Source organism: Hippopotamus amphibius, chromosome 12 (assembly GCF_030028045.1).
Source record: "Hippopotamus amphibius kiboko isolate mHipAmp2 chromosome 12, mHipAmp2.hap2, whole genome shotgun sequence".
In the NCBI taxonomy this organism is placed as follows: domain Eukaryota; kingdom Metazoa; phylum Chordata; class Mammalia; order Artiodactyla; family Hippopotamidae; genus Hippopotamus; species Hippopotamus amphibius.
Window position 1 is genome coordinate 28781399 of NC_080197.1, and position 20056 is coordinate 28801454.

Sequence of the window (20056 nt, forward strand, 5' to 3'; positions counted from 1 at the left end):
GGACAACCACTTGTGGGTTTTGATTTGTTTTGTTTTGCTTTTTGCCGTTTCGAAGTCTTTTACAATTTTCCTTGATATGAGTCAAGGAAAATTACTAGGTACTGGTAATACTGAGGTAAACCATACAGACATAATATCTCCTTCAGGGAGAATGTTATGATGTTTCCTTATGTTCTAATAGTGGGGCAGAGGGCTGGGGAACAGACAATTTTGGGAAGCCAAACTGAGTCTTTGCCATTTTTGTCTAATAGTCAGGTCAGATTATACAAGCACTTTATACCCTGAGAAAAACCAGGGCTCCTCTGTCTAGTCTAAATCCCTAAATAATCAAAGCCTTGAGGCTTTACTGTGAATTACTGACTCCCTAACAAAAACAACATTATTTCTTACTTCTGCAAAACTATGTCCAAAAATATGTGATTACCTTTGCAGGTATAATAATCTGGTGAGAAAATTGTTTTTTCTACCTTGGACAAACTAATCCTTGGTAATTTTTCTTCCCTTGAAATATCTGTTGTATCTGTTATTTGGTGATTTATCATTCTAAAACTTGGATCCTCTTGTAAAACTTCTTTTCAGGTAAATTTTTGTTTGCTTTCTAACTGCTTTTGTCTCTAAATTTTCTTTGAGGCAACAAATTACATACACACACACAAAACAACCAGGATGATTATAAACTGTTGTAAGTGCCATGATATAAATAAATGTAGCGATCAATCAAGATGAACTGGGGACAACAAGGTCCTACTCTACAGTACAGGGAACTATACTCAATATCCTGTGATAAACCATAATGGAAAAGAATATGAAAAAGAAGGTATATATATATATATATATATATATAGTTATATATATATATATAGTATAACTGAATTCTTTGCTGTACAACAGAAACTAACACAACATTGTAAATCAATTATACTTCAATTAAAAAAAAGGAACTTGGAAAGAGAGAAAGGTTGCTTTAGATCTGGGGTCAGCAAACTTTTTCTGTTAAGGGACTAGATAGTAAATATTTTAGGCTTTGAGGGACATCCAGTCTCTGTCATGTTCTTAGCTCTGAGTTATAATGGGAAAGCAACCATAGACAATATGTAAATGAATGTGCATGGCTGTATTCCAATAAAACTTTATTTATAAAAACAAGTGGTGGGCCAGATTTGGAATATGGGGTATTGTTTGTTAATTTCTGTTTTAAATAATGCAGTTTTGCAAGGACTTCCTGAGAAGATGATATTTAAGATGAAGCCTGAAGAATGAGAAGAAGCTAGCATCCCAAGCAGAGTGGACAGGATGTGCAAAGGCTCTGGGGTAGAAAAAAGTTTGGTGTATCTGAGGAACAGTAAAGGGGCCAGTGGCAGAAACACAGTGATAAAAGAATGAATGAATGAATGTATGAATGAACTCAGTGCCTAACACAAAGTCTGTTACATAACAGGTGCTAATAAATGTTTGTTTTTTGTTATTTAAAATTTGAGCTGGTAATATATTCATATGGTTCAAAAAGTATAAAAAAGGGATCCTGTGAAGAGTCGCATCCCACTGTTTCCCATCTGTCTGCTTCCCACCACTTTTATTAGTTTCTGATCCCCGCCCCCCCACTCCAGCTTCTTCATGCAAATTTATGCAAATGAAAATGACATCATTAACCCCAGGCCACGCTTGGTGTGAGTAGTTGGGACTGAGCAGGCAGAGACTCCTCTGTCCATGAAACATGAACTAGAGCTCCAAACTCCACCTTGGCTGGTTCTGACTCCCACAACCTGGCCCATGTGCAGGGGAGGCACGGCCCCTCCAGGGGAGGGACTGCTTCCTAAGACTGGGACAGGTCCCACCTGAGCTGTTGCCAGGTGGAGCCACTCCCAGCTTAAGAACAACTGAGCCCAGAGCGGAATTTTCCTCCCTTTCCCGTTTTCCTTCAACTTGTTATTGAGGAGAAAGTCTCTGTTGAATGCTGGTGTGTTTTTAACACCTCTCTTAACACTTACTTCCCTTTTTAACAGAGAGCAGGCCTCCACCTCCAAGCCTTCAGCAGGCAGCCGGATCTGGCAAGAATTTAATGACATTGTTTTGTTTTCATTGTACTTATTTTTATGGTTACCTTCTATTTATGGCATGAGATACTGGTTTTCCATTTATGGAGGGATCTAAAGTTCCCTTTTGAAATGACTGTATCTATGTTTTTAAAAGAGGGTTCATTTAAAGAAAGAAAATATTATGTAACTGGCAGCACAGGTGGTACCCAGACACGGAAAAAAATTGTAAAGAGGGACGTGATGGGCTGAGAAGGAGGAAATGCCTCTCAGGTCAAGTGCCTCTTGCAGCCCCTATTGAACAGAAAGGACCACGAGGCTTAGCAAGGGGAAGGGACTTTTTCAAGGTCACATAGATGACACGGACTAAGAACTGGACCTCCCGATCCCCTTGTGGTGGGGACATTCTGTGCCAGAGGGGTGCAGCAGAGGTCGGGGATCATGTGTACTCCCATGGGCCTGGCCACTGCACTGGCCAGGGTCAGGGTTTTTCCAAAGCTGCCCAAACACAGACGGAGTGCAAAGAGGGCCCGGGTCATGAAGGAGAGGAGGGAAGCATGCTAGTGTCCATCAAGTAGACTCCATGTGCTAGACCCTGGGCTGGGAACTTGCCCCAAGGGAACTCACAGATTCAGGGGGAAGACACATCCTACAAAAATAACTCAAGTTCCTGATGGCAGTGTGGCCAGTGCTCCAACAGAGGCATGGCTGTTGCGTCTATAACTAGTAACATCTGGGGCTTTTGTCTGCCGAGTGGACATTTCTCTTGGAAAACCACCCCTTCCCCACTCTTGGTTCTTGTAGCTCAGGCTAGGCGAATCCCACACCCACTTCAGAGATGGGCGCAGGACTAGGCCTGGCTTTGTCCCTCTAGCCATAGGGGTTGGCACAAGGTTGGGCATGTGACCCAAGGCAGGCCAATGGGGGTCTTCTCTTGGACTTTGGCTGGAAATACTATGGAAAGGGCCCACTCCAAAGGGGTTTCTAAAAAGGATAAGTCATGATCTAGAGTTGCTGGCAGCCATCTTTGACACCAAAAGAAAAGAGACTTGAGAATGAAGGTGACACCCAGGAAAGCAGGGATGAGAGATGGAGAGAGAGAGTTCTAACGATATCATAACATCACCTGGATTCAGCCATGAAGTCAGTGCCCTGAACTCAGTTCTGGAAAACATTAACTTACCTTTTTTTTTTTTTTCCCATTAGCTACTTTGAGCTGGATTTCTATCACTTATGACCAAAAGAGACCTGGCCAATTCCAGGCAGAAACACAGTGTCATGGGAAAGATGAAAAGTGAGAGTGGTTGGAATGATGACGATTTGTCTGGGAATCTATTCTTGTGGAGGTGGGATTGAGCAGGCTTTTGAAAAATGAAGAGGATTTTGATGCTTGAGGAAGAAGCGATCTTTCCAGTGAGGGGAGCAGCTCAGGCAGTGGAACAGTGCCCAGAACAGCACAGTCAATGTGGCTGGAGAGGGGAGGGGGCTAGAGAAGTGGGGGGCAAGGGGAGATGTGCCCAAATTGTGCAGAAACGCAGTCTGTGTCCTTCTCTGGAAGAGTGCCCTTCATCAGTTAATTTACCCACAACCACTTGGTGAGCATCTACCATGTGCCAGGTGAGGTAGCAGTAGGCAACAGGCAAAGTCTATGCCCTCTTAGAGCTTCCATTCTAGTCAAAGGAGACAGGCAGTAAATGTCAGGCAGTAATAACTTATGAAGAAAAACTAGGACAAGTGAAGTTGATGAAGATTGGTGGAGAGCTGTTTGGGATGATGAAATGTTCTGAAAACAGATGGCAGTGATGGTACACAACATGGTAAAAGTACTTAATGCCACTGAATTGTACACTAAAATGGTTAAAATGGTGAATTTTATGTTATGTCTGTTTTATCACAATTAAAAAAATAGTTGCTATTTTAGTGAGGGTAGTCAGGGCAGGTCTCCTTGAGGAGGTGACATTTGAGCAAAGATCTGAATGAAGGGAATTAGCCTTGAGAATATATAGGGGAAGAGCAGTCCAGGCAGAGGCAACTCCAAAGCCAAAGGCTGTGAGTCTGGAGTGTGCCTGGTATGTTCTAAGAACTGCTAGGAGGCTGGAGCACCTGGAGCCCAGAGGGCAAGTGGAGTGGGGAGCAGAGAGCAAGGGGGGTGGGGAGGGAGGGAGATGAGGGGTGGGATGGCAGGGCCTTGAGCACAGGGAGAGACCTTTGGATTTGGTTGTAAGAGTGATGGGATGGACTTCCTAGGTGGTGCAGTGGGTAAGAATCTGCCTGCCAATGCAGGGGACACGGGTTTGATCCCTGCCCCAGGAAGATCCCACATACCGCAGAGCAACTAAGCCCGTGTGCCACAACTATTGAGCCTGTGCTCTAGAGCCCTTGAGCCACAACTATTGAGCCCATGTGCCGCGACTACTGAAGCCCACATGCCTGGAGCCCGTGCTCTGCAACAAGAGAGGCCACCACAATGAGAAGCCCGCACACCACAAGGAAGAGTAACCTGTGCACCACAAGGAAGAGTAGCCCCCGCTTGCCGCAACCAGAGAAAGCCCGTGTGCAGCAACGAAGACCCAACACAGCCAATAAAATAAATAAATTAAAAAAAAAAAAAAGAGTGATGGGAACCCTTGCAGGTTTGGGCAGGGGTGGGGTAGGAGTTGGCCCTTTGCACTCAAGTTTTCCCTCTCTCCAGTACTCAGTCTCTTAATCAGGGCAGTTATCTCACCTCTGTTTCCTGAATATCTCTCCTAGGCTGCTGCCCTCTTCTGCCTAGCTACATGACCACTACCTAGTTGAGGTTATCGTTTTTACATGGGTGACCCAAGTAGCCTCCAACCAGCCTTCATGTCTCCTGCCAACTGGGCTTCCACCATAGTCACCAGGGGCTTTTTCTACCTGTACCTCTGACCAGTCCTTCCTTTGGTGAGAGCTGCATCTTCCCACTTTGCAGTCCAGCCCTATACAGCTCTCCAGCCTCTTCTCTTCTCACCCTCACCTCCCCACACCTCAGCCACTCTGAGCCTCCCCAGAGGTCCCCCGCTGCCTCGGTCTCTGTTCTCAAGGCTGGTGCATGTACTCTTTTCTACACAGGTTCCTTGTCACCCAGAGAATCTCCACCAGAATCCTTCAAGAGTCACCCCAGCACCACTTTGCAAAGAATTCCCTGACCATCCCCACCCCAGGCTGCCTTAGCTGCCTCTTCTTCTGTGTTCCCTCAACCCCCTGCCTCTTCCACTGTCGGAGCCTCGAGCATGCTGTCACGCATGGCTGCTTGGTTTGGTTTGATTTTTTTACAAGCCTCTCCCTCTCCACACCTCCCTGAACCCCTAAGTTCTCTACCCATAGTACGTTTTCAATAAATATTTGTTGAATAAATGAATGAGTTTGCAATGTATCTTGCAGAAACAACAATAGTTAATCTGGGTTAAGGACTTGCTATGTGCCAAGCTAAATATTAGGCTGGCCAAAAAGTCAGTTCAGGGCTGTCCATAACATCTTATAGAAATACTTCAGCGTCAATACTTTAGAGTCTGGATCTAATTTATTTTTCACAATCCTGGGAGGAAGCCACTATAATTAACCCCATTTTAGAGATGAGAAAACTAAGACTTGGTGAGATTAAGCAATTTTCCCATGGCCCTGTGACTTAGAAGCAGTGAAGCTGGCAGTGCAGAGTGCCCAGTGCAAAGCCACGGGCACATCACATGGCCGTCTTGGCATTATTGTGCCCGTGGTGGAGATTCCAGGAATCTCTGAACTTCATACAAAGCTCAGTTGTCCATGAGCTGAGTTAAGATAGCAGGTTCATTGCTTTCCTCAGAGTCTCAGAGGGGTTCTTGATAACCCCTATGTTCAAGAAGCCGTTCTGCATACAAGAGAAAGGTGGAGAATTTTTTAATAGTGTACTGATGAAGCCCGAGTTATGCTCTGGAAAGATCACTTTGGCAATTCATTGCAGCATTATTCATAAGAGAAAATATTGGAAACATCCTTAATGTCCACCCAGAGTGGACCCGTTAATTATATGATGGTAATCCTTCTATAGAAGGGAATACCACACAGCTGTAACGATGAATGAGGAATCTCTTTATGCACCAATTCGGAATGATTCTAGAGTACATTTTTAAGTAAATGAAGCAAAGTGCAGACCAGGGTGTATAATAAGCTTGTATTTTTTAAAAGGGAGTTGGGGGTAAGATTATAGATCTAGATATGCTTCTATATGCATAAAATATATTTGGCAATATTCACAAGAATATAGCCAATGGAAACCCTACCTCACTTGGGTTTTATGAAGATTTAACGCGTTAATATTAGATAATTGCTTAGAAGAGTGCCTGACACAGTAAGCACTAGAGGAGATTGTGCTGAGGAAAATAAAAGAGGGATTGCCTCAGGGGACAGACAGGAGGTGGTAGGAGGTGGGGGAGAGACTTGCTTTTACCAGATGCTCTTTGGTAACTTTTCAATTTGGTACCGTGGGCAAATCTTATTGATATATATTTTTAAAGTTAAAATTAAATATACCTAGATAGATAAAAGATAATCTGAGGGGATCAGAGACTGGAAGGAGGTCCCACCCAGAATCCCCGGGAATTAGCTGGAATTGGTCAAAGGCTGCATTGTGTGGTGTGAAAATCAGGACGTGAGGAAAAAGAGGAGGGGGGGGGCACCAAAACACCCACACCCCAGGGCCCACTATAAAAAGCACATTTAAAAACACCAGACTGGAAACGGTTTTTTTTTTTTTTTATTATTATTATTATTATTTTTTTAAATAGCAAAAGCTCGTCCCCCCAGGAGGCGTGTTGCAGCTGCGGCCCTGGCAGTTCCCAGGTGATGTCAGTCCTGGCCCCTCGCCAGCCCCGGCCCCTTGGAGACGGTCTTGGTGGGTTCAGCTTGACTGTTTTTCCTTCCTGAGACTTGAGGACACCTTCCTGTCTCAAAGAAAGCAGCCTTTCCAGGGCTTTCTGAGGGCCAGGGGCGGGGGAGGTGGTGGGCCTGGGCTGAGGGGAGGGGGGAGGCAGGGGGAGGTGGGGGAGGCGGGGGGAGGGGGGAAGGTGGGGGAGGGGTGGGGGGAGGGGGAGGCAGTGCAGAGAAGAGTGAGGGTGGGAGAGCTGCAGAGAGGCCCCGCTCCGCGTGGCTTCTTAACCACCCCACGGGGACAGGAGGGGGTGTGCTCCTGGGGACTATGAGGCCCGCCTCCCTGACCCTTTCCTCGCCCTGCCCTGGCTGCTGCCTGGGGGGATGCACTGGGGTGGGGTGGGGCTGGGGGCAAGAGACGTTCCCACGGAGTTCCCAGCTGGTCAGCGCCTTCTCTCTTCCCTGAGCTCTGGGCCCATCCCTCTCTCCTCTATGGCTAAAGGCCCGTTGCCAGTATCTTCCGAGCTTCCAGGCGTGGGTTTCTACAGATGGGATGAACTGCAGGGCTGGGTTCGAGGTCTAACTACACTCCTAGCTGTGTGACCTCAGGCCAACAACTGCTCTTTTTTGAGCCTCATCTGTGAAATGGGTAAAACCCACCTTGCAGGGTGGATACAAGACCACATGATGGGATGCAGGTTCCTGGACCCAAACCCAGACTCTGAGTCCCCCCGGTGTGGGCTGGGCTCTGGGTAGGGGTAAAGACCCAGGCTAGGGGCATGACCTTTTCTGTCCTGATCTGGAAGCCCAGCCTGTTGGTCCTTCAACAGGTGTCTGCTGAGCACCCACGATGTGCTGGCACCCTGAGAGGCCCTGGGATGCTGCCTCATGGCGGCAGATGAAGGTATTGTGAGCAGGGGGTCTGGCCCAGCTCAGTGGCCTGGGGAGAGTTGCCACCTGCCTTGCATGCGTGGGCAGCAGAGGAGGGAGGTTAAGGGGGTGTCTCTGGACTCTGTGCGCCTGGGTCCAAATCCTGGCCTGTTGTTCAGTGGCTGTGTGACCTTGGGGGGGCCTGAGGATGCTAATGGCCGCTGCCTCACAAGGTTGGAAGGAGTAGATGAGTTATGGGGCTCATACCATGCCTGGCATAGGTGTAGTGCTCCGTGAGCCTTTGCCATTATTTTCTCCATCTGCAGAGGCTCGCCTTGCTTTGACTACTTCACAGAGCAACCCTGGGCGCTCAGAGGAGACGTGTCAGGGATTTTCAGGTTATGTTCAGGGCATGTCCAGGGACTCAAAGGTGCCCCATCACTCATCTCATGCAGGGGTGGCCTGGACAACTTTGCAGAATCTTTCACACTCGGCAAAGTCTTTTCTTGCCCCAGAGGCCTCATCCTTACGTTTCCTCTACTCTCTTCCACGCACACATCCCCAAGTACCTTGGAAGCTCCCATCATAGTTTTACTGTTTGCTCAGAGCCTGTTGTTCGGATAGACTTCGGCCTCCATGAGAGCAGGCACCACATCTGTTTTACTCTCTGGCCATCCCTAGAGCCTTGTGTGGTCCACAGAGCAGGTCAATACATGTTTGGCTGATGACAGGCTGAGCCAGCCACCTTGAGTTGGTCTATGATGTTCAACTCTATCCTGTGCCCCCTGCTGAGGTTCACCTCCTTGCTGTGGCTCAGGTCTTGGGATCCGGAGCCAGACCCTCTGGGTTCGAATCACATCTCTGCCATTGCCAAGCTGGGTGACCTCAGCCCTGGTTTTCTAGTCTATGAAATGGCGATGACAGCAGCACCTACTTACATGGGTGGTTGCAAGATTAATGAGGCCATTCTTGTGAGTCACCCAGAGCGGTACCTCCGACTCTCATGCTTATTGCTGTTCTTCGGGGTGTGTCACCAAGAAATGAAAAGAGTCATTTGTTCTGGCCCATCTCTGACTTGCTGTGTGAGGTTGGGGATGTGTCTTGCCTGCTCTGGACCTCAGTGTCCCTATTGGTGACCTGAGGGGTTCTGAGGAAATGAACTCCAGGCCTTTCCACTTAAACCCTCCAAGAGCCTGTGTTTGAGCCTCTCCAGTTCTGGCAGTGTTGGCAATGCTGGGAATCCCTGGGAGATGCAGGTTCCTGGACCCAAACTCAGACTCTGATTCCCTCAGTGCAGGCTGTGCCGAGCCTGCTGACCCAGGCTGCGGGGATGACTTTTCTGTCTTGTTCTGGATGCCCAAGATCCTTACAGGACTGGGTACATACCTGGTGAGGTGGTGTGGGCCAGTGGTGGAGAGCCCAGTGGGGCCCTGCAGCCAGAACACCTGGTTCAAATCCACTCGCTTTACCTAGGGCCATGTGAACGTGGACATGTTCCCTGTGCCTCAGTTTCCTTATCTATAAAATGGAGCAATAATTTGTAGAGTAGGCTACATTGATTAACTTATATAAATTGCATAGACCAAGGCCTGACACCTAGTAGGCCCTCAAAAAAGTCAGGTACTTTTCCAAGCCTAGAGGATCTGGGCATTCAGAAAACACCAACTCTTAAATTTTACCAGTCTTCCCTCCCACAAGGCCAGTCTGTCCCAGTTTACAGAGCCTTTCTGGTCTACTATGTGTAGACTGTGCTAAAATGAGGAAAACCAAGGTCCAGAGAGAGGCAGACACCCATCCCAGGTCACACAGGAGCAGTGATCAAGCTGGACCAGGCCAGGTCTCCTGCCTTCCAGCCAGTTCACCCTCAGCACCTCCTGTTTTCCAGGCCCTGTTGGCCTACCCTCTGACCCTGGCCCCCTGGGAGCTGGATCCCAGGCCCGTGGGGTCTACAAGTCTGGTTTGGATTAGACACGCCGAGAAGCAAACACTGGCCGCACCCCCCCCCCCCCCCCCCCGCGTCCCACCCCCCCCAGCAGCCTCCTGGCGGGACTGGTGCTCACAGCTGCTGAGGCTCACAGGGACATAAATCACGGTGGCAGGAGGCTCTGGGGCTGGGACCACCTTAGCCTTCTGAAGGGCACAGGGGCCTGAGAGTCATGGGCAGGGATGCCTGGGTCCACTGGGGGTGTTTTCTGTCCCCTGTTGTGGCAGCTGAAGCAGGGCAGGTCAGAGAGGGCCAGGAGACCATTTGGCAGGCCTCACATCCTAGCAGGCCAAGATCTTGACTTTTTTTTTAACTTTTCACTTTGCAGTCATTTACAAACATGCAGAGAAGTGACAAAAGTAGTGCAGAAAACTCCCATATACCCTTTACCTGGATTCACCAAGTTTTAACAGTTTGCCACATTTGCTTTATCCTTCTCTTGCTCGCAGATTTTTTGCTGAACCATTTGAGAGTATGTCACCTACATCATGTCCCTCTGTCCCTTAATACTTCAGGGTGTGTTTCTGAAGCACAAGGATATCCTCTTACATAACCATACTGTTAGCAAATTCAGTAAGTGTAACATTGATATAATACTTTAATCTGTTGTTCTTATTCCAATTTTGTCAACTGCCCAGTAATGTCCTCTATAGCATCACCCCCCTTGTAGGACAGGATCCAGCCCAGGGCCATGTCGCATTTCACTGTCCAGGTCTAGACTTTTGATATCAAGTCCAGATGAGGTAAATACACAATAGCAGGAGATGTAGACAGGGCTGAACAAAGATTTTCAACTTTACACGTGTGCCCTGTGGACTGATGTTTTGCAAATCCTCTAATGTTCTCATGCTAATGCATCAAAGTTGTGATTGTATATGGTTGCTTAAGAGTTAACTTGCTAAATATGCCAAAGTGTTTGGAATTCTATTCTGTGGTGTTCTTATTTTTTTAGTCTAATAGGAGCCTCATAAAATAGAAGTTGCCTGGGTCAATGAGGGGAACTTTGTGTGGTGGTGGAAACCTGGGCTCGAGGGAGGGACCTTGCACTCTTAGACCAGCTCAGCTCCAAATGCTGTGCAAATCTGGCTCATCGCTGTCCCTCTCTGGGCTTTGGTTTCTTCACTGCCATGGGAGGCCTCTGAGGCCTTCCCACTTGCAGTTGTGGAATTACAGAAGGGAGTCCTGAGTGGTAGGCAGGAAGCCCCGGGTTCCCGGTGGCCCAGCAGAGTCAGGGACTTGCTGGGGGACCTCAGGCAGGTTCTTCGTCTGTACAGGCTCAGCTTCTCATCGTGAAATGATGGACCCCGAGATCCTTCTTGTGCTGTTGCTCCTTGTGTCTAACAAGGTTTGGATGGAGGGTGCGACCTGATATTTAGGCTTCCCCTTTGGGGTCCCAGGTGGCCTGGTTGAAGTTGCTCATTCCATCCACCTCAGCCCTGGGTCTCTTCTCCCTGAGCTCCTTTAAAGGCCCGAGTTGGCCCTCGCTCAGGCAGTCTGGAGAAGCCTGGCTGGGTTGGCTCATCCTGAAGGTGGAAAGCTTGTGTGTTGGGGGCAGGGATGTTAGACAAATGGCCCCCAGAGATACTGGTCCACAGCTGTGCCTCTCTCAAGTCACGTGTGTTGAGCTGGCCCTGTAGTTCACATGTGCCCTGAGACATTAACTGTCCATTACCCAGGAGCAAGGCCCCGGGAAGACAGCAAGCAGCAAAATGTGCAGGATGGAGCACTATGCAGCTGTGAAAAAGCACGAAGCAGCTCTTTAAACACTGAAGTGTCTCCAAGGTGTATTGTTAAGGGAAAAAAAAATCCAAGAGCAGAACAGTGGAAAAACAAGATATATGTGATTTGACTGTATCTGCAAAGATTATCTCTGCAGCAATCCCTAAGACTCTGGTTATCAGAATTGCCTCTGAGAACTGGAACTGAGTGGCTGGGAGGGAAGGACACTCGTTGTCAGTTTATTCTTTCGTGTCTTCTGAACTGTGAAGTCTGTAAGCGTGTTGTCTATTTCAAGGGGAATACAACGGAAGAAAGCCAGTATGAGTAGCTGTGCATGAGGGACTCCTGGGTTGGTGCTAATTACATTTCTTGATCTGCATGCTGGGTGCGCAGGTGTGCTCAGTCAGTAAAAGGAAACTTAATGGCATGTGCACTGTCCTGCAAGTACGTTATACTCTGATGAAAAGTGTTAACTTAGTATGCTGTAAATGATTAAGTGTATGTGTTTTACAACAACTCTGCAGGATTAGTACAGTGTGTTAACTGTAGTTGTCTTTGGGATGGGTGATATTTCTAGGGTCTTGCAATATTTGAATTTTTTTCTTTACAATGAAAACATAAGCAGAGAAATCTATAAATACTTTTTCAGAATCAGTATAAAGCATTTCTGGAAGGACACACAGGAAACTGCTAACAGCAGTTGCCTTTGGGGAGGAGCCTGAGGGAGGTACATACTTTTTACTGCATACTATTGGATACAACTTACATTATTTACCCAGTGCATAAATGGTCTATTAAAAAACTACTTAACAAGGCAAAACAAATAATTATTATCCTGTCCCACCTATTCTTGCTGGTTAGGGATTAGGCCAGGGAGGCCCGGAGGGGTCAAGCAACTTCTCCAGGGTTGCCCAGCAAATCTGGTGGCAGAAGTGGGCCTCCAGCCCAGAGCACCCAAGTGTCTGCTCTGTCCCCACTCCCAGGTTTCCTGCTATTTACAAGGTCACAGTCCTTTTCCTGTGGCTTTGCCAGGGGCTGCCTGGACCTGGAACTGGGTAAATGCCAGGGGTACAGTGTGCTTTCCTAATCAGCTCTCGAAGGGGGACTGTTTGTTGATCTGCAAAATGGGCAGCCCCACTTCAGGCTCTGTCTGAGGGTCAAATACAGGGGGTGACAGAGTAGAGTGGATACAAGTATGGAATCTGGAGCTAGACTTCAATTGGTAAACACTAAATAAAAGGGTATGTTAAAAAAATAAATTAAAAATTAGGCATATAAACGTACCTGGAGGAAAAGGTGGCTGCCTGGCTCTGCTACCTCTCCTGGCCCCTCTTCCTGTCTCCAGCCTCCCCAGCTTCTCCGATCCTGGCCCCAACAGGGACAGATCTGTGAGATGGGGAAACACTGCCCACCTCCCAGGGCTGCTGGGAGAATAATCAGGGTCACAGGAAGTGGCACCCCATCTGGGGCATCTCCAGGGAAAGGGAAGGAGCTCACTTTGGGCTTTATAGGTGGACAGACCTCACACTGTCACCCTGCCATGTGCCAGCTACATGCCTTTGGGTGTCATCATTTCTTTAAATCGTCTCAGCTCCAACATGGGTAAAAGCATCCCATTAGCACACACTCATTTGCACACGTGGAAAACCACGAGCCTACCCAGTCTTGTTTGTAAAGATGTGCGTAAGGGATGGGTTAAAGTATGGCATGTTCACAAAATGGAATAAACAGCTACTAAAGGAATGAAGGTACCCTTTACCGTTATGTACTGACTTGCGATAACAGCCACGCTAGATTAAGAAAAAAAAAATGCACAGGAGCAGAAAGTGTACAATGTGCTACTGTTTGTGTAAAGAGTAGAAGAAAACATATATGTATATTTCTGTATTTGCTTTGTTATTCACGAAGGATAGGGACGTCACAAAAAACTAGCGGCTGAGCCTGTCTACAGCGGGAGAATGGTGGCTAGAGGACAGGAGGGAGGGAGACTTTTTACCACATACCTTCTTGTACCTTTTGAATTGTGAACCACACGGATGAATATATGCCTTATTCAAAAATAAATAAAATTAAGATTTTGTTTTTTACCAACCACACCAGACACCCAACAGCTGTTCAAGAATACAGTGAGGGAAGACTGGTTATCCCAATCTCTGGAACAGGGGTCCCCTGCCTTTCCCAGCCCCACTCCTTCCAGGGCACAGGGCAGCACCTATGACACCTGTGTCTCTTCCAAAGTCCAGGAAAGGGGCCACCACTGACCTCTGATGTCCCCAGGCCCCTCCCTTCTTCAGCTGGGAACATCTTTTACTTAAAAATACCTTTTATTTTAAACCCATCAATTCTCTCTCTCACACACACACTCACACTCATGCTCAGACACGCACACATCCTCTGTCACCAACAGTCTTTGTTTTTCCAAAAGTTCTGCCTTGTCCCTGACCAGCCAGGGCTGGGGCCGGCTGGACGGGTCCTCACGGCTCTCTAGGGTGGGGAGCAGACGTCCCAGGGGGCCTGCTCAGAGGGTCATGGGCCCAGGCCATTGTCCTCTGGTCCACAAAGAAGGGACCAGGTTTGGCTTCTGGTGTCTTCTCCTCTGTTCACCCAGTGGCTGGCCTCTGGCCTCCTTCTCAGGGTCCTACTTGGAGCAAATGACACAGGGGTCCAGGCTCATCTCCGAGGCACTCGAACTGGGGCCACCCCCCTCACCTTCAAGCAGCTGCCCCCCAGGTCACGACGGCTACCCTGCAGGAAGAGAGAAAGAGGTATTAAGGGGTTCAATCGGGTCATCATGAACACTGGAACTAACCTCTGTGTCCGGCAATAAGGGACTTGATAAATCAGATAGCCGTACAACTGAGTTCTTACAGCAGGAGGCAGAAGAAACTCCGTATGGACTAACATTGTTTAAGGACAAAAGCGAGGACTGAGTGCATGTTCCTGTGTGCTGAGATGTCCAGAGAGACGGGCACATGGGAAATTGCTAATGGGTTTCCTCAGAGGAGAGGAATGTGATGAGGAGGAGACAGGATGGGAAGGAGGCTTTTTATTTTACTCTATATACTTTTTTACCTTTTTCATTTCTTCCCCATGTAATGTGTTGCTTAAAAAAAATCTAATACAGTTTAAATCATAGTATTTTACACTCAAGGGCAGAACACACCCTATAGTGGTTGTCCTACTGCCCGGCTGTATACCCAGTGGCCTACTCATCAACCTCAAAAGTAGATTCTGGAATTCTGGCCTCTCTGCCTTCATTCAGGATGTTCCCTCTGCTGAGAATATGCTCTCTGGTCCTGTCCTGGGAGGATTTCTCCATTCTTGCAATAGCCTAGCACTTCTTGCCTTTCTGGGGCCAGGATAAAACCCAGAAGGGGAAGATGGGGTCTCTCTTGTGTTTTCCCACCAGGCTGGGAGCTCAGGGGGGTGGGCCGGGAAAGTCCTTCACTCTGTAGCCCCAGGGACTAGCATGGAGCAGTTGCGTCCACTGGAAGACAAGCTAATGGCAGCAGCTCCAGAAGCCGCCTGTCCCTCATGTCTCAGGGGCAGTCTCTACACACTATTCTGAGGTCTGGCACATGGGTTTCATCCTCACTGTAAGCCAGCAAGGTCACAGACATTAGATCACCCCCTTTTGTGGCCTCCAGCATTGCACGACTGGCTCAGAGACACCCAGCCAGTTGGTAAAAGGGCTGGGCTAGAAAATCCATGTTGTCCAACAGTCTGTCTCGTTTCCAGGACACAATGGTGTCTGAAATCCCACTATAAATGCTCACCCCTCACCCCAGTGTGGCTAGGAGATGATGGGACAGGCATTTTTCTCAGCCATCTAGAGAAATAGCTGACCATCTGGGAGCTCTGCCCCCTGCCCCCTCCACTCCTGGGCCCAGGTTGGGGCAGATCCATCCAGATGCGAGTCCAGCCTCCCTTGAGGCTCTCTGGGCCCAGGGACAGTGTGTTCATTCACAGGCAGGGCTATTTTGAGGGCTGAGGCCACAGTCCCAGCAGAGCCTGGGGCTTGGGCTTCTCAGACAAACTCTGGCAGCAGTAGCTGAGAAGGGTGGGCGGGGGTGGGAGATGTAGTGCTGAGGTTGGAGGATAGAAAACTGGCTTCCCACCTTTTCACTCTAAGTCCCCAGGGTCAGGGAGAGCCACCTCCACCCCAAGTCTGGCAGTCGTGAGACCTGGGTCCCCTGAGAATGCTGGGGACTGCTTACCTCCCTGAACCTCAGTTTCTTCATCTATGAAATGGGGACAAAATGACTCTACTTGCCACCCCAGGGTACAATCAAGTGCAAGTGCAGCTGTGAAAGAGGCTTGTAAACTGCCAAAGGCATTTAGAAGAGGCCTTGACTAGGTCCCAGCTGCTTTGTCCTGTTGTCCCTCAGCGCCAAGGGCTCTGGGAAGCACTGTAGTTAGGAGGTGGCTACAGTGAAACAGATCTGGACTTCAGCCCCTCCTGTCTTGGACTACCTGTCAGACCTCAGGCAAGTGACTTCAGCTCATTGAGCCTCGGTTTCCCCAGGTGTAAAGTAGTTACCGTGAGGATTACACGCATTAACACAGGTAAAGCCCTTAGCACAGTGTCAGGAACACAGTTAAGTGTTCAATGGACATTCACAAGCATCAGCATGAGCATCATCTCGCGATGGCGCCTCCTTGCCCCACCGCCCTCTGGGCTACCTCTGCTCCTGTGCTGCCATGCAAGTGGCGAAGGCCTCACAAGACGATTCTACCTGACCCGCACCTCCAGGCGACAAAAGGGAAAACAGGGCAGAGACAAGAACCCCCTTTCCATCTCCCTTTGCTATTCCTACCACAGAGGGCCACATCTAACCCCTCCTTAAACAGGAAGATGCTACAGGGAGCTACTTCCATGGTGACACCAACCCTAGATCAGCCTGCTGGGAGCAAAGTGGTGGCTCAGAGTGGAGAGATAGGGTCCGGGGCTTTGGAGCTCTCTGGTCACCAAAGCTGAGAAGGAAGGCTCTCACGGGCTCCCCAAGACAGCCAGTGTTCCTCCAGACGCCTCTCGAGTCTTCAGGGGCCAGAGCTGGCCAGGATCGCCCCTTCTGCCTATTCCTAGAGGAGCCTGTGGGCTTGAAAGCAAGGCTTCTGCAGCCAAATTTGGCTGGTCCTAGGTCCTGTAGACAGATTCCATGGAAGTAGCCAGACGCAAGCAAAGCCCTGTGATCGGTGGGACAGGCCCCACACCAGCAGAGAAGCCCCCAGCCTACCTGCTATGTGGGTGGGCACGTGATGGACACACCCTCTCCCCCAGGCCGGCTGCTACAGGGCCCTCCCACACTAACCTTTCTCGTGTCCCAGTCGGGCAGGTCTGAGTTCAAATCCTGGCTCCATCATGGGCAGTATCTGAACCAGTGACAGCATCTCTGAGGTGGGGGTAACCACAGCACCTCCTTCCCCAGCTGCTAGGAGGTTTTAATGGTAACACATGGAGAGCACTTATCATGAGAGATCAGTGCTCATCAAGACTGCTGACACTGCTGTCACTGGCCAGTCTTTGCCTCTCCTCTGTGCATTGCCATCTTCAACGTCTTCCCTTTTTCTTCTCTAGGTCATGTTTTCTGACCCCAGCTCTCGCTGTGCCCTGCTCCTAGAGCACCTTCCCCTACCTCCCAACCTACCTGCCTCTGTTCCCTGGCATCCGTCAGGAACTTAGCTCCTGGATCAGGGGCTTTCTCTGGCCCTGACAGTCCCTTTGTGCACCCCCACACCCCATCAGAACACAACATCCCTCTTTTCAGCTCCAGGCCCTGCCCTGGCCCTGCAATGGGAGTTCCTGACTGTGGTGGATGGGTACCCACAACCTGCTTCTCTGGGAATGTTCTCAGAGCCTACAAAAAGCAGCAGTTAAGGTTTGCTGAGCTGAGTGAATGGGTGAAAGGGAGTACCACCAAGGGCCCAGTCAGCCTAGGGATGCCTGCAGGCCCACCCTAGCTTCCCAGCCCAGCCTGGAGCAGACCAGGGCCCACAGCTGGGAGTATCAGGGACCCTGGAGAGAGTTCAAGTCTAAGCCTAAAAAGACTGACTTACGGAAACTGAGGCAGCCATGGAGATGAGAGGCCAGGATGGGAGTCTGATGAGCCAGAAGGGGGTGGTCTGAGGCCAGGACACAGAGGCTTCCCCAGAACAGTGAAGAGGGGAACTGGGGCAGCTGTGAGAACCAAAGACTAGGGGACCCAGAGGCCTATCTCCAATCCCCCATGCCCTACTTTAAAAAAATTTTTATTTTATGTTGGAATATAGTTGATTAAAATGTTGTGTTAGTTTCAAGTGTACAGCAAAGTGACTCAGCTATACATATACATGTAACTACTCTTTTTAAAATTCATTTCCCATTTATGTTATTACAGAATACTGAGCAGAGTTCCCTGTGCCCCCATGCCCTTTCCTTTTCCAAAAGGCCACAGGCCAGTCAGGGACTCGCTCAGCCTCAGTTTCCCCAGGTAGCTACTAGAATCCAAAGTTGTCACACAGACAAGGTGCGCGGCTCTACGAAAAGCCCAGGCCAGAACGGGGAGAGGCTGGGGGTGAAGCAGGCTCCTTGAGGCCTGTGCAGGAGAGGAGAAACAGCCCCCAGCAACTGCTGCTGCTACTCACCCCCATCCATCCCCTACCAGCCTGGTTCTCATCCTTACTTAGGACAGACCACAGGAGCTTTACCTCCAGTTCTGCCCTGCTGACTCATTAGTGCCCTTCCCCAGCACTCCATCCCTCTGGGGGCTGGGTATCCTCAGGGGACCCCCTCCTCATGCCTACTGCTCGTCAGCTGGGTACCTGGGCTCTTAACTGGGGGGTGTGCATCCCCTTTTCTTCTCAGTCTCCTGCCCTTGGGTCAGTCTTAGAATGCGGAACAATTATTTTAAGGTAGGGCATCTCAGGGCAACACATACCCAGCAAACCAGTACCTGCATTCTGGCTTCCAAGCTGAGTACTGTGGGCATCCCTCTGGGCCCCAGATTCTCACCAGTGATAAAACGAGCAGAGCTATCTGCCTGACGGCGTTCTTATGAAGACAAAAAGAAAGAAGCCCACAAACGCGTCCGTACGTAGGAAGAGCTCAATAAATGATAGCCTTTGTTATGATTTCCCCAAGCGCTCTTCCCAGCACACCTCTAGTTGGAGGGATGTCCTTCGATGAGCAATCTCCATCCTCTAAATCACTCCCGAGCTCTGGGCTTCCCTGCACCCTCTGTTTGGGGAACATTGTGAGCGGTTCTGTTCCACACCGGACCCTGGGCTTGGAGGGCCGCACCCCCGACGACTCCCCGTCGCTCCCCCCTCTCTTCATTGGGGTCTCGGGCCCTCTTTTGCTCCATAAGAGGCCCGTTCCCTGACCCTGCGGCCGCAGTACTGGGGCGCCGCGCGCACTCACCCCCTTGCGCTGGTTGCTGAGGCAGAAGGTGCAGATGGAACGCGGCTGGCGGCCGCCGTCGGGGGCGGCGGGGACCGCGCTCTTGGCACTGCCCGCCGCTCGGAAGCACGGCTGCCCGTCGTCTGCCGCGTCGCCCAGCAGCAGCACGTTGGCCAGGTGCGCGATGTAGCTGGACGCCAGGCGCAGCGTCTCGATCTTGGACAGCTTGCGGTCCACCGGCTCGGTGGGGATGAGCGTGCGCAACGCCGTGAAGGCCGTGTTCACGCTCTGCGTGCGGTCCCGCTCCCGCGCGTTGGCCGCCTGCCGCTGTCGCACCACCACCACTGGGCCCGCGCCGCCAGCCGGCCGCCGACCGCCCCCGGGGCCCGGGCCGCGCCGTGCCGCCTCCAGGCCCTCGCAGCAGCCGAATGACTGGTCGGAGGCGTCGCTCTCGCTGCGGTTCTCCTCGTCCTCGCTCAGCAGCCGCACGTCCGGGTACAGCACGTGCGCGCCGACGGGGCGCAGCAGCGCGAACGCCATGGGCGCCCGGCCGCGTCCCTCGGTGCGCTGCGTCCCAGCGTCGGCCGCGCCCCGCCGTGCGCTCCCGCGCGCTCCCACGGCCCCGCCGGCCGCCGCCTTATAGCCGAGGGAGGGGCCAGTCCCGAGGCCGCCCCGCTCGGGGCGGGGGGGCTCCGCCCTGGCCAATGGGGAGGCGCCCGCCGCGCCCCGGCCAATGGCGACGCGCCCGCCGCCCCCGTTCCCCAGGTTGAAAGCGGCCCGCGAGCTGGTGGCCCGCCCTGAAGGCTCCGGGTCCCCGCGGACGAGCGGTGCAGACGCCGGCGGTCGGGGTGGATGGGGTGGGCTGTGCCCAGATGCGGACTCATCTTCAGCCTAGATCGCAGGGAGGCTGCGGGCAGGTCTCTGCTCCTCTCTTGGCTTCAGTTTCCTCGTTCGGAAAGGGGATTGCAGAGAAACCAACTCAGGTTTTTTCCTCCCTCAAATTCTAATGTTGTGCTTCTGCAGCTTTCGTGTAAGAATTAGGAAAGGTGGGCATTTAACTTGATAAATTCCCGGATTCTCCCCAGTCTGATTCAGCCGACCCAGGAGTCTGCATTATGTACAGAATGGTGGTGTCCATGGAGAACAGTTGGACAAACACTGTAATCTTTCCAAATAAGGGCTCGATGGTGTCAAATCTCTGACGACAAA

The 20056-nt window shown here is 50.6% G+C and overlaps 1 protein-coding gene across 1 annotated transcript; it reads right to left on the minus strand.

Moving 5' to 3' along the window:
* Positions 1 to 13774: 13774 nt before the first annotated feature.
* Positions 13775 to 19462, minus strand: TCF15 (transcription factor 15). Its single transcript, XM_057700822.1, has 2 exons — positions 18869 to 19462; positions 13775 to 14214 (listed from the first exon to the last, which is right to left on the minus strand). Exons 1-2 carry the CDS (start codon positions 19385 to 19387, stop codon positions 14140 to 14142), a joined length of 594 nt encoding a protein of 197 aa, XP_057556805.1. The 5' UTR covers positions 19388 to 19462; the 3' UTR covers positions 13775 to 14139.
* Positions 19463 to 20056: the final 594 nt, after the last annotated feature.